General features: G+C 32.5%; 1 protein-coding gene across 1 annotated transcript in view; it reads left to right on the plus strand.

Annotated features, from left to right (window-relative positions):
- Ptp99A (Protein tyrosine phosphatase 99A) overlaps positions 1-13,872 on the plus strand; it is a 179,333-nt gene that overhangs the window by 137,328 nt on the left and 28,133 nt on the right. Inside the window, exons 12-13 of the mRNA XM_089088211.1 lie at positions 802-1,082; positions 4,344-4,615. Of these exons, the coding sequence (XP_088944337.1) occupies positions 802-1,082; positions 4,344-4,615 (553 nt within the window). The remainder of the gene's footprint in view (positions 1-801; positions 1,083-4,343; positions 4,616-13,872) is intronic.

The following is a 13,872-nucleotide window of genomic DNA, read 5'->3' on the forward strand; positions in this document are numbered from 1 at the left end:
TCAACCCTTCGGCCTTCTAGTTGCATAACATTACTAGTCCCCAGAGGTAAAACAATAGGGCCATTCTTTTGCTCATCTATGTGCTAAGATCTTACATCTTTTGAAAAAGAACGCTTAAAAGTAAAATCTTAGCACTAAGATCTTATAGCGTTCTTTTGCAAACGTCTTTCATCATTCTGCTCTGATCAGCAGTCAAAGAACAATGATGAGTATATCATCAAAGTTCTCTCATCATGGTTCCATATGGTAGAAAGATGGCGTCTTTCCCACTTTTTGCTAACATCAGTGGGCTGTAAGATTTTAGAACAAAGATGAGTTAAAAGAACAGAAATCTTTGCAGAAAGATGTGAGATCTTAAATGTAAGACCTTAGTGCAGAAGAACAGGCCTTATGTCTCTACCCATTATCCATAAATATTAATGCAGGTGATGGTTTCACTCACTGGAACTGTGATATAATAGGCAAGGCCGTATCCAGGAGGGAAGGTTTGACCACTACCCCCCTCCCCCGAAATTTTTTCTGACTTGTAAAACAACAAAATCCATAGACAAATTTTTGATGCATTTTTTAAGGTCTTTTGTTGTAAATCGCAGTACGTGAATTAGAGTTCCATAGTATGAATGATTTTGTTGTTTTGCAATTACTCTTTTTGTAGGTATTTGGTCAAATTTAGTTCTTTGACTAATTTTCATCTATTTATGTAAAATTTCAATTATGGATAAGGGATAATGTTTGCTCATGTGATACTGTATTAGTAATTACAAGTAAGTCAATCTGTTTTACATTTTTCTTCTTATGCAGAATCCAACACAGAATATAAGCTGTGGGTCAAGGCATTTACATCTGAGAATGATGGGGAGCCGTCAGAACACCATTTTGTCAAAACTGATGTGGGCATTCCTTCAGCGCCGAAGATAGCCAACTTGACTTGTTACTCTGATACAGTTCTTTTTATACAGTGGCTGCGACCTCTTTATTTTTCAAACTCAATTGACTACTACTATATTGAGTATAGAAATGAGAAAGATTGGGACTTTGAAGTGCAGGAAGTTGCTTCAACAAATAACAGAAATGATTATATGGTATGGAATTTGATCTGATTTTTGTAGACAAAATTAGCTTTTTGCTGTTGAACATAGTGAAAAATAAGTGGTGCACTTGTTTAATAAGTTTGTATAAAATCATGATATCCAGACAAGATAAATAATTGCTGGTAGCCACACAACTTGTTTTTAATTTTTAGGAAGTTTAGTTTTTTCATTTATATACTAAATTGATTCTAATTTTAATCAACAAATTATCTTAGAAAGATTGAATTTTTAAAAGCCCCACAAGATGGAAAACAGTTGGAGCCTTACAAACTGTTTTTTTATTTTTTACAAACGCCAATTGTTTAAATTAGTTCTTAAATCAATTAAATGAATTAGGATGTGGCATTAAAGTACAGGAGGTAACTTAAACTAACAGAAATGATGCACAAGGAGGATTTTTATTCCTCCCTTTGAGATAAAATAAATGGTTACAAAATAGGCATAGTAGAAATAAAAGAAACATTGTAGAATTATACTTGTCTGTAAGGCAATTGAAATTAGCTTAAATTTGAAGTACAAAGAACATCAAAATAATTTTTGTTTTCAAAATTAAAAATTTTTCATCCTGTGATCAGTGATTTGGATCTTCAAGTGATCCAAAATGACAAGTTTTATATTCTATTGGGGTTGAGAGGGTAGTTTCTCCTCTTTGTATAAGACAATTTTGGCCTGGTATTACTAATTGCGCTCTCTATTCATTAAAAAAGCAATTAAGGTCTGCTATTTAGGCTTGGGCCTATTTTAATTCCACTCTGGATTTTGATAATTCTAATGATTTGGTAGGATTTAAGCCATATTTGGATTTTTTTTTTCATATTTACGACATATTTAAAATATATTTTAAAACCGTATCATTCAGGATTGAGCAAAATTACAAGCTTCAAAACACTTTCTTTTAGCCTTTTGTATGCTGTAGATATATTTCTAAGCATGTTATGTTCACAAATGTATGTTCATGTCACACATGTTTATGTTCTGAACATATTTATAACATTAAATTTGTAAACGTCCATTAAAGGCCAGTGGCTTAGCAGGGGAATTAAAAAAGCACCTTTGTGCATTATAGTTTAGGCTCTAGAAGTATTGCTGAATATTTTATTTGCCTCACTCAACTACTTGGCAAGATTGCTTAAAGCCCCTTATCTAGAATTTTACCGAAAGAAATAGAGCGCGCTAGAATAATGCTAGTAGTTACTTGAATGGGTTTTTGTAAAATCGCAATAGCCTGACAAGGTAGATACTTCTTGGTGCCTTGTTTTTCAGGAATGCGAGGCAAATATATCAAAAGGGCAGGAAAAGTTGAACTATATAAAGAAAAAATGTGAAGGAAACCATAGAAAGGACTCAAAGGTCCTCAAAGGTCCTTTTTCAGGTATTTGAAATGATATGGTTTGTTTGAAATGTGCTTTTGATGGAAAATCGTGGAAGTCAATAAAATAGTTCAAAACCGATTTTACTGGGGTTTGTTCCATATGTAAATGAATTTAGAAAAGGTTTATGGTTCAAAAATATATTACAGAAAAAAATCACCACAAAAGAAAAATACTGTGAGCGAAGATATATATCATTCTTGAAACTGTTCATTACTTTGTGCCAAGATAATGTTTCAGTGGGTTAAAAAAATAATAATAAATTGGACAAGTTTAAGCTATTCTCACTCTAAAGGATCTGGACTAGAGATATTAGTAGAATCTGATTGACTGAGGATTGTCTTCCATAAGTTCATATACTAAACTTTTTCTGAGGAAATTTTTTGCTTCATGCCATCTTTAGTTTAGGCATCAAGTCCAACATGAAAGTAGGCACTTACAAAAACTTGTATTTTTCAATGTCACTTCCCCTTGTCCAACCCCCATTCTTGTAAAAAGCAAAGTATGAGAATGATTAGAAAATATCGAGAAATGCAAAACTGCACAAAGCTGGGAGTTACGATGTGATAGGCTCGAAAAGCTCCCTGCAGACCTATATCAAGTATGTTTTTTTGGGGTAGTGGGAGGGGGGCTAAAGGTTTTTTAACCTGCACTTTGAAGGCTAATTATGAGTTAGAGAAATATTTTTAGTTTTCTAGGAGAAATAACAAAATACATTTTAAATATTTCCCATTTTATAAATTTAAGTATATTAAACTGCGAATCTACATTTCATTTGTTATATTTAATAGACTATCTTAGTTATTATGGCGATTTTCTTCTTGTTTTGATGATTAATTTTATGACAAATAAAGACACTCAGCTAAAAAAAAGTCGTTTTCAGTAAGGCGCAAATGAGGTTCTTATCTTTAGAAGGCGTAGTAGGTGTTAGCTTTACTCCTTTTTGTGGTAGTTTCTGTTCCTTTTAAGTCTGACTTGAATATTTATTGTAATTCGGTAAGTTTTGAGTTTCTAAACTACAGGATTTACCAAAAACTAAGAAGAATAAAACAAAATATCGGAAAAAAAAATAACGCCAAATATGCTAGCATAGAAATGCGCTAAAAGAAGAAAATACTTTCATTCTGTGCAAAAATATCTTTTTGTACAGAATGAAATCATTAGATATCTCTTAACATATTTTTAACCATTCAGAGATGACTATGTCGTGACCGCCCCAATCTTTCATTTTTAGTCTTAAGAAACTTTAGTTTTTTCCGCACAGCAGGAAATTATTCGTTTACTTTTCAGTGTTCAGAGATAAAGCCGTTTTCTTTTTCTTTCTAGTGTAGTCTCTTATCTTGTTGCAACTCTATTAGTACAGGCAATAAAGGGAATGATACTCTAAGGAAATGTTAAAAGAGAGTGAATTGTAGAAGATAGTAATTGAATATTTTGGTTATATATCTAATAACCAACTTAAGCAATTCTAACTTGCAGACTAAAAATAAAAGTCGACTTGTGATAAAAACGAGAAAACTAAACGAGAAAATATATTTTTAAATATATTTTTAAAATATATTTTTAAAATAATTTTTAAAATATATTTTTAAAATAATTTTTAAAATATGTTTTTAAAATAATTTTTAAAATAAATTTAAAATAAATAAATTTTTAAAATAAATTTATATTTTTAAAATATTATTTAAAATATATTTTTAAAATATATTTTGAAAACCGTATCATTCAGGACTGAGCAAAATTACAAGCTTAAACGAGATAAACTAAAACCAACATCCGCCTCGAGTGTGTCCTTTTGTGTGAGAAAAACAAAAAGGTTTGGTTAAATTAGGGTAAAATCTAGTTTGTTCTATCCTTTTTATTAAGTATTTTATCTTTACAGATGTTAATACCGAATTTGACGAGTGATGCCATGTACGAAATTCGAATTCGAGCAGGGACAAGAAGCACAAACAACCCCCAATTTGTTCATCTCGGTAATTACTCCGAAGCAAGGAAGGTTCTTGTTCAACATGATTGTGGTCGACCTATGTCTTTCAAGGACAGTATTGCCAATTTCCTCGAAAGGGGTGAAATCACGTCTGGTATGGTTGCTGGAATGGCCTGCGCTACGTTTGCTCTTATGCTTGTCATCTTAGCCTTCGTTCTTTGGAGGTATTATCAATTGTCTAAGTGTGATTATCGGTACAGGAGTGCCAATTGGGGGGGGGGGGCAACTCCCCCTTAGATTTGTCGCCCTCTTCTAGAATAAAAAAGTTGGTATTTTTTGAAAAAAAGAAACGAAAAAACAAAATCCTCTCCAAGATGTCGAAAAATTCCTTGTTGTATCTTTTTTTCATAAATTGCAACAAATCCTTGCTCCCCCTACATTTGTGTAAATTCAGTCCTTATAATGTCAGTTATGATATTCAGTTATGTATCAGTATAGCAAATTCTGTTCATTGTTGCATAAAAAATAAACTTAGCTGTTAAGGGGAGACATCGGATCCGACTAGCTCTGTAATAAAGTATGTAAGCATAATTGGGTTAATTAAGTTATGATTTGGGTATCAAAGGGGTTGACTGATGAAGACGAGCAATTTTTATTTTATGAGAAGCAATTGCAAATATGCCATGTTTAATTGGTAAGTAGATGTGCTCTTGTCATTATAATGATGGTGGTAGTAGCTATAACCTAGTAAAGAACACACCACGGTCCATAGTAACCAAAAGAAAAAAAGATAAAAGAACGTGTAATGACATAAATTTTCCACGTTACATTTCTTGGAATATGATTTTCATTCTGACTAAACAGCAATAACTTGTAGTTATGATATTTTTTCTTAGAATTTTTTAAGCTCTTCAAAAATGATCAGATTGAAGTCAAAAAGTGGGCTATTGTAACTTTGCCCTGAAAAATGTGCTATTGAAATTGGTGTAAACTTTTACTCGGTATGTAGTCCCCCATCTCGAACAACAAGTAAAATCACATTTTTGCATGTGTAGCACTGATGTATTCCCTGTTTTTCTGGTGTTTATTGAAAGTCAACTAGGTGATTTAATAAATTCTGCTTTTGTCAGGTCCGGATCTAGAGGGAGGGGCAAGCCCCCCGGGGCCAGCAAAAACCACTTAAATTGTAATATTTTTGGGCAAAAATTGTAGTATTTAGAGTATTGATGGTGCAGCAGCAGGCAACGTATTCTACGTTCTACTCATTCATCTTCATGTATGAGTGGGGGGGGGATCCATCTTCTAAATAACCTGTTATTGTTGCTCTGTGGAATTTAGTCTTGTTTGATGCGGTTCTTCGGTTTATAGACTAGATTCACCAATGAAAACACTTGATGCACCATTTTAAAGACTAATTGCCTCCTCTCTGTTAGTCGTTGTTCTGCGATTGTACAAATTTAGGAAGAAAGGAATATTAGAAGCCACGTTACTCACAGTGGTTGAAGTGTGGCCCATCAAAAGGCTGGGAAGTTTGTAAAACTAAAGAGTTTAAATTTGAGAATATGGAGGATGGATATAGATAATTTCGGAGACCACACTGCCTTTCCATGACGCTAAAATAAAAGTTCAAAATAGGGATAAAATCCTTCTTAATAGACAGTGTATAGAAAATTCACAAAAAATACCAGATATTTCGGTCATATATACAGTGACCGTCATCAGTAGTAAAACTCTTCACAAAAAATACCAGATATTTCGGTCACATATACAGTAACCGAAATATCTGGTATTTTTTGTGAATTTTCCATACACTGTCTATTAAAAAGAATTTTATCCCTATTTTGAACTTTAATTTTATCGGAGGATGGATAGAATAGTTTTAGGATAATAATTTGCAAAGCAGTAGAAGCTGTCTTTGGGGAAGAAAGTTAGTAACGCAGTTGGTTGAAAAAAGGAGGGGTTTGTACAAGAAGCCGTCGAATGATAGATAATATGAGAATAAGGCAAAAAAGGGGAAGTATTAAACTTTGTATCAACGTGATGTGGTTTGGTGTCGCAGGGAGTCGTTAGCAGAACTGCTTTTTGTTGTTATCACTCGAATTTTGAGCAAATTTTTTGGGTAACCGCTGAAATAAGCTGTGATTCTAGATTTTCGCTTACTGTTGCAAAACCAGTTGTAATTAGGCGTTTCAAGGCTTAAAAATGTCTTAGATATGAGAACTGGCTTTGCCTGTGAAATTTATTTCCTCAGTTTTGAGTCATTTTGAAATAAAGCAACATTTTTTTTCTCTTTTCGAAAATGATAAGCATGAATAAAAACCCGTATGTAAATTTTTCTTTAACTTCGTGACTCAATTTCCATAAACTTCATGTGTCAATATCCATAAAGTTCCTGCCAATTGAGTGGCAGGAACTTTATGGTCCAAACTGGAAGCTGATGGGTTATTTCCAGAGTAATCATTAATCTTTGGTAGAATATTTTCGCTAAATTTGTGTAGAAATTATTTTGCGACTTACTGTCTAATAAGTTCAACAGCATCTTCATATTTCATATCAAGTTCAACTAAGGCAATTGCAACTAATACAGGAGCTCGTCCAAGACCAGCAACACACTGCACAGCAACACAGCTTTTGGGGTCTGTAGAAAAACGCTTTCTGATCAGTTCAAACCATTTCTCGACAATCTAGAGTAAAGATTTAAGATGTAGAAGAAAAGCTGTACTGGATCAGAAAAGCAGTAGAGTAATTTAGTCTTAAGTAAATACCAAAGTGACTTTTTTTCAAATTTTTGATCAAATTGCTTTCCGAATGCCAGTATTAACATGAGTTCCATTATATAAAAAAAGTGCTAAAGTACATTAAATGAAATAGGGCCTTACCGAAGTTGTCCATAACATCGTCTTTGGACCATATTATTTGCAGGAGAAAAGCATACATCTGTTTCGACCTTCTTGGGAAAAAATTAGTTTAGAAACTAATGCTTGATATCATTATTTTACTACTGGATTATTCCTAAATGTTGAAATCGTTTGGACTCATGCATCGAACATTGATGCATATAAAATGCGCTAAATGAAACTATTTTGGAAATAAGCTTTGGGCTTATCACTTTTTTGTTGCTCGAGTTTAGAGTAAAGGTAAGAAAAATAGATTTACAAATTATATTTAAAAAATTGTATTTAAGAAGTAAATCGGTTGCAAAAATGAGCTTTAGGGAATATATATATATATATATATATATATATATATATATATATATATATATATATATATATATATATATATATATATATATATATATATATATATATATATATATATATATATATATATATATATATATATATATATATATATATATATATATGTAAAATTGATATTGACTAGTACAATGAATTACTAAACTGTAATGAGACAAGTTTTAGTTTTATAATTTTTTTTTGTAATAAAGTTTGGAGTAAAAATAAGAAATGCAAACTTATAAATTGGAGTCTTTAAAATTGTTCATGAAGAAACATCAGTTGCAAAAATCTGTTTTTCGAATATAAATGCACAAGTAAAAAAAAAAAAAACTAACAGTGACCAATCCAATTGAATTACTGAAGTGAAATGAAAAAAAGTTTCGGGCTCATCATTTGTTATTATTTATTTTTGTTTTTTGCAATGAAAGTTTAAAAGAAAAAAAAAGGAATTTGGATTTTGTAAAAATCGTACTTGAAGAAAAAATTTAGTTGCGTCATCTGCATTTTATGTTCTCTATCAGTAAAATAAATTATGTTTGAGTATTTGTAATTGTTCCTCTTTATTAGCTGCTCTAATATATTTTTGGGGTTGGGGGATATCGGGACGACACGTTGCTTTATAAAAAAAACCACTGATTTTTCTCATGTTTATCCAAATAAATCATTTATGAGTTTGTAAATAAACTAAGTACTATCCGAAATAGTTTCTTTGGTCTATATGTTTTTTTTTTTATAAATATACTAGCTCTACGTCGTTGCTCTAAAAAAAAAGAGGTTCTACGGTGTTTTGTCAAAAAGGGCATTAATGTTCAATAAGAAAAAAAAAGTATACCCCATCCCAAAATAGATACTGTAAATAGCACAGGGGGGGGGGAAGGTTTTTCTCCCTGGTCCTACACACTCCCTTAATTTATACATTTTTTTCTCTTGTTTATACATTTTCCACTTATTCTGTTCATTTTGTTGTGTCATAACTGCGCCACAAGGGAAATCTGTCTGCGTTGTGGTGATAATAAAATAGGAAATAAATGATGGATGCACGCTTTGTTTCACGTGAATTTCGTTTATTTATCTTGAATATATACTTTCAATTTATGTAAATGAATAATTTCTGAGACCACACTGGCTAATCATGACAAAACATAAAATCGCGAAGATGAGAGAACTCGTTTTCTCTTCTTCGCGATTTTATGGTTTGTCGAATTTCAATTGTAAAGATGTCTCCTTCAATCTACTGTGGTATAGGTAGTTTATTATCATTATTTAATACAAATTTATTATTTAACAAAATTTTCACTATTTTCTTATTGTGACGTTGAATTATTTCCTCAATCGAAATTTGTCCCCCTACTTGTCTAAAAGGACCAAAAAAAGAAGAAATTTATTAGTAGTTTTATTATTATTATAACTTAATTGTTATTATTATTATAACTTTATTATTATATTTTTGTTTTTATTATTAGTTATTTTTTTTCTATATTTTGTTATTATTATTAGTAGTAGTTTTTATTTATTATTAGTTGTTATCTGTCAAAGTGCAACATTTCACCCAACTGCTTAGCTTGGAGTATAAAGATAAAAATGATGCTCCTTTGACTACTTAACGAGGATATCAAACTTGTTTTCTGTTTTACGTGCTTCTTTCATTTATTTTGTTTCTTTAAATGTGTCTGTTGCTCATTTATTTTGTTTCTCCCTTATGTCAATATGCTATTGTCAATTGTCACAGACTCCTATATTTATACCACTCCTATATCCATGGGCTGTGGCTTTGTTTTAAATTTATTTATCTCTTTTAAAAGTGCTAAAGCACCCAGAACTATCTTTAATTGAAAAACGTCCTTATATTTCCCTTCTTCTGGGAGCCGATCTCCCTACTGATGAGGAAGGGGGAATACAAATTTGCCTGCGTTTGGTAATATTGTAGAACAGTTGAGCTAATCCACATTTCCCCAGTCAGTTTCTCCCCTTAGACATCGACCCCCTCGTTCATCTAAACTAAAACTCCCCTTTTCATCTCAATAAAATGGTCGATTGAAAGACATAGTATAAGTTTTGTTTTCTTAACACCTAAATTTCAAACAGGTGACCACCTTTCCTCCTTATTTCTTTATGTGCCGTTTTTGAAATAAAAAATCATTTTGTAATAGTAGTACTGTAGTGATTTGACGTGTGAAGTTATTTTTCCATATCTCCTTTCTGAATGCTATTTGTTCAAGCATTTCGACTAATTTTGACATAATGTTATCAATATTTTTAATTTTGGCGTATTTTATGAAAACGATTTAACTCTTTAAAAGCTCTTGATAGCCTTTATGAAAAATGGAATATTATTCAATTGTATTTTTGTATGTCAGAGTCAGGAGCGGATCCAGGATTTTTTTTTGTCAGGATTCTGGCGTATTTTATGAAAGCGATTTAACTCTTTAAAAGCTCTTGATAGCTTTTATGAAAAAAAAAATTCAATTGTATTTTTGTATGTAAGGGTCAGGGGCGGATCCAGGATTTTTTAGGGGTGTGTGTGTGCAAAATAGGTTCATAAAAAAAATTTAGGGGGGGGGGGGTGCAAAATAGGTTGATCCGGTATACTTGCGTTAGGAGCAAGTTTAATTAACGCAAACTTGACTTAATTAAGTAAATTAGACTACTGTAGACTACGCTAGGGGGAGGGGGCCTCGCCCCCCTCTGGATCCGCCCAAAATAATAAGCCCTAATTGATAACTTGTAACCTTCTACTGTTTTTCTAATTCTTTCAATGAATAATTGCATATATTTCTATTGATTGTAATATTCTCTTGTATGGATGGCTAGATTATTTTGTCTTTGTCGTTTACAATTGCCATTTCACGACCTTACCCGATCTTAATTATGATGTATATTGCGTTGGCTGTTTTAATTGGCTAACGGGCAATTATGCCCTTATTTAGTAAAGGATACAGTTCTTGTCTTTTCTGGACTCTTCATTCACTTTTAAAAGTGCCTGGGTTTTTATATGTTATTTCCCATTCAGATTTTCTGTTGTTTCATTTTTTCTTTTCTTAATAATTACTCTCTAAGCTATATCTAAAAAAAGATTCTTTGGAAATTATCCACATAGGTAAGCCCCCAATAATTGATTATACCGTCACTCATGGGTATTTTTGACAGGTTTACTGTTTCGAGCAAACCAAGACATTTCAACCAAAAAGAAGAAGGCTTACTCCATTAGTTGTGGGGTTAAAAGTTTTCTTCGGTTTAATTGGTTTACTTCTGTGGCGTAATCAAATTTTTATTAGCCAACCACGATATTCCTTTTTTCTGGACTAATTGGAAATAAATTATTTCTGGTAAAATTGGAAATAAATGAGGACAACGAGGTCATAATGTTAACTTTATTGAACTTTCGACGAATGAGATCTAGATTTAATAAAGTTTTGACCAATCAAATTCAAGATTTGAAGTTTGAACCTTGATCCACGACTGGGTTTTCTGTCTGAACGCCACTTGTGGCATCCTCTATTGTTGAATAAGCTGAAGTCGAGATACCACATATTTGACTGTTGTCAGAATCTAACACAATTGAAAATCCAAATTGTGCCATTAAACGGGAATGTATTTCTTGTCGGGGAAGTATTTCCTCCTTGAAAACTAATATTGTTTTCTTAATGAGTACTAATAACTCAATTCTCAAGAAATAATTTTCTGTTATTTACGTTCTTATTTTATATTAACTTTTTTTTTGCATAAAATGTAAGTAGTGTGTGATAATCGTTTTGCAAATAAATAAGATGACTTTGAAACATCCCCTGTGGAATTTTAAACCAGTATTTAAATTCTACCTGATTGTTTTGCCAGGTCTGCCTTTGTTAAATTCTGGTTGGCTCGGCTGTGTGAAATTTTCTGCCAGTAAAAGGATTGAATTTTGTTTTCTTAGTTACAACATTTTTTTTGGCAAATAAACTATCTGTTTCTCTTCGATTCAACCAGTTTTGTTTGACTTCCTCAAGGGAGATGGATGATTAAAATGAAGTCTTAAACCATTAATTGGAATACCAAATATAACTGTTAAAACTGATACCTCTCATAATTTTGTTACAGGAGTAACACTTTGTCTATATTGTGTTTTTTTTTTGTTTGTTTTTTTAATGCACAAATCTCAGTTTATTGCTTAAGCGTGAAATTACAGTTTGGATAGCTGTGCATAATTCTTACTTGAGGCCAAAAGGGATGGTCTTCGCTAATAATTGAACCAGAACCTACAGTGACTGAGTGAAAATGGAGTTTTATAGTCTATCTTTGATATGGCTATCTGAAGGTATACAGTCAAGCTTTCGTTCCATCGAGCCATGTTTCTGCTTTCGACTGGAAATCTGCGTTCTAGCAGTCAAGCAGGGAGGCACCAATTCTAACTTGAAATTGGAATAAAATCGGAGAACGCTTAAGAGGTGCGACGGTTTCCTGGCCCCATCGCCAAAGGCGTTAGAGCGTTCCTTTCGCTCCTTTCTAAGTCATCTGTGTCATGTAAGTCTTCGTTGATGACAGTTGCCTCGCGGTAAGATAATCAAATTTGAACTAAGACAGGTATGTTCTTTTAACACTGGCCAATAGTCCTTGATGACCTGATCAAAGTTGATGATATCTTGTTTTTCGTAAAAATAATTGTTTGCACGGTACACAAATTCAAAAATTTCGATGTCGAAAACTTAGGTATTGTGGTACATATAATATGGTAAAAATTTTCAGGCAAGCAAGAGCTTTGTTGGTAACAATTGGCTGTTATGTCTTGGTCATATTGCCGATGAGGGGATGTCATCTTTTGCTAGTTGATGTACCTAATATATGTTTTAACGCATTTGTGGGCACGAAAAATACGCTTTCATGTTTACAGCAGAGGTGGACTTGCAAGTAAGAATAGGATGTTATTTCGTCATCTTCTTTGCTCATGAGTTAGAAACTTCTGCAAATTAATTTAATTTGGAATTGGGAAAACAGATTTCAAAGAAAGTTGAGGAATTTGAGGTCAGAATCAGTTGTTAGACCATGGTCGTCTGCCGGGACGAGGGTTTATGCACTTCTACTAATTGGTTTACCTTTTGTTTTAGCAGCGTCTATCTATAGTAGTCTGATTATGAAAAGCGACGGATAACTTCACAATACCAAATAAGTTTTATAAGTTCGTACTGCATGTTTTGAGCTCTTCCATGGTATATATCGTTTAAAAGGTTTCGAGGGGTTAACAACTTCAGTTTAATTCGCACATTAAAAGAATTTTGATTAAAATCTGAGATAATTTAGACATTTGAAAGTAGCATTCGGTTGGTAAACCGTACTCATCTTTGTCAATGAAGTGGTTGCTTCTCCTAATTGGTGTCCTAGTACACCAACTTGTCCTAGTTGGTGTACCCATTACTGCTTCCTGATATGCATTTTAAGCTATGACAAACAATTAGTCTACATTTCCGTTCTTTCTTATACATTTGAGGGGGAGAAAATTTGCCTTTATGCAGTTACGCTGCCATTGTAAATGAAAATGTACCACAATGACGTAGTTTTGTAATTATTATAGTAAAGAGTAGCTGCAGCTGCATGATTCTGGAAGTTAGAAATAGATAAATAGTACTAACTACACTCTTTAAGATGATATTGTAAGTATTAGGCCGTAACGACATTAAAGGTTAAAAAGGATAAGGCTCAACTGGCTTTAAGCACAGTGTAATTTTTTTAAGTCCCTTCTTGTAGGTTATCCTTGTCGATGAAGGATTGGTAAATTTTGCTTGTGGGCGTAGGTGGTGTGAACTCCTACATAATTAAGGATTCAAAAATTTTAGTTCCATCTTTTCTACGGAGATGGAACATTTTATTTCTTTCCGATACATTTAAGGGCGCATTGCATGCATACGTTTAAGGCTTAATTATTTGCAAAGCCAAAATTATATTTTTCAATACCTTCCACAGATTGCTGAACAAAGAGTTGCTCCCGCAGCTCTTTTCCTTGGTTAACCGACAATGGTTTACTGCAATACTTCACTTTGACAAGACAACGTAAATTTAGTAATTTTTAGATTTCAAACACGAATTTTCTGGTCTCTTGAAAATACTGTTTTGCCTCGTTTCCTTCTATTTCCTGATGTGTTTTTTATGTCCATAAAAACCGAAAGATTTGAAATATTTTAATTTTGTAATAATGAGTGTGGTCTAGCAGCCTTTATCTGACAAAGTTACTTCTCCGAGTTGTAACGTGTAAAAGCCAACAACAAATA

The sequence above is a fragment of the Artemia sp. Qi Xiang Cuo genome, chromosome 1 (genome assembly GCF_049724085.1).
Source record: "Artemia sp. Qi Xiang Cuo chromosome 1, ASM4972408v1, whole genome shotgun sequence".
Taxonomy (NCBI): domain Eukaryota; kingdom Metazoa; phylum Arthropoda; class Branchiopoda; order Anostraca; family Artemiidae; genus Artemia; species Artemia sp. Qi Xiang Cuo.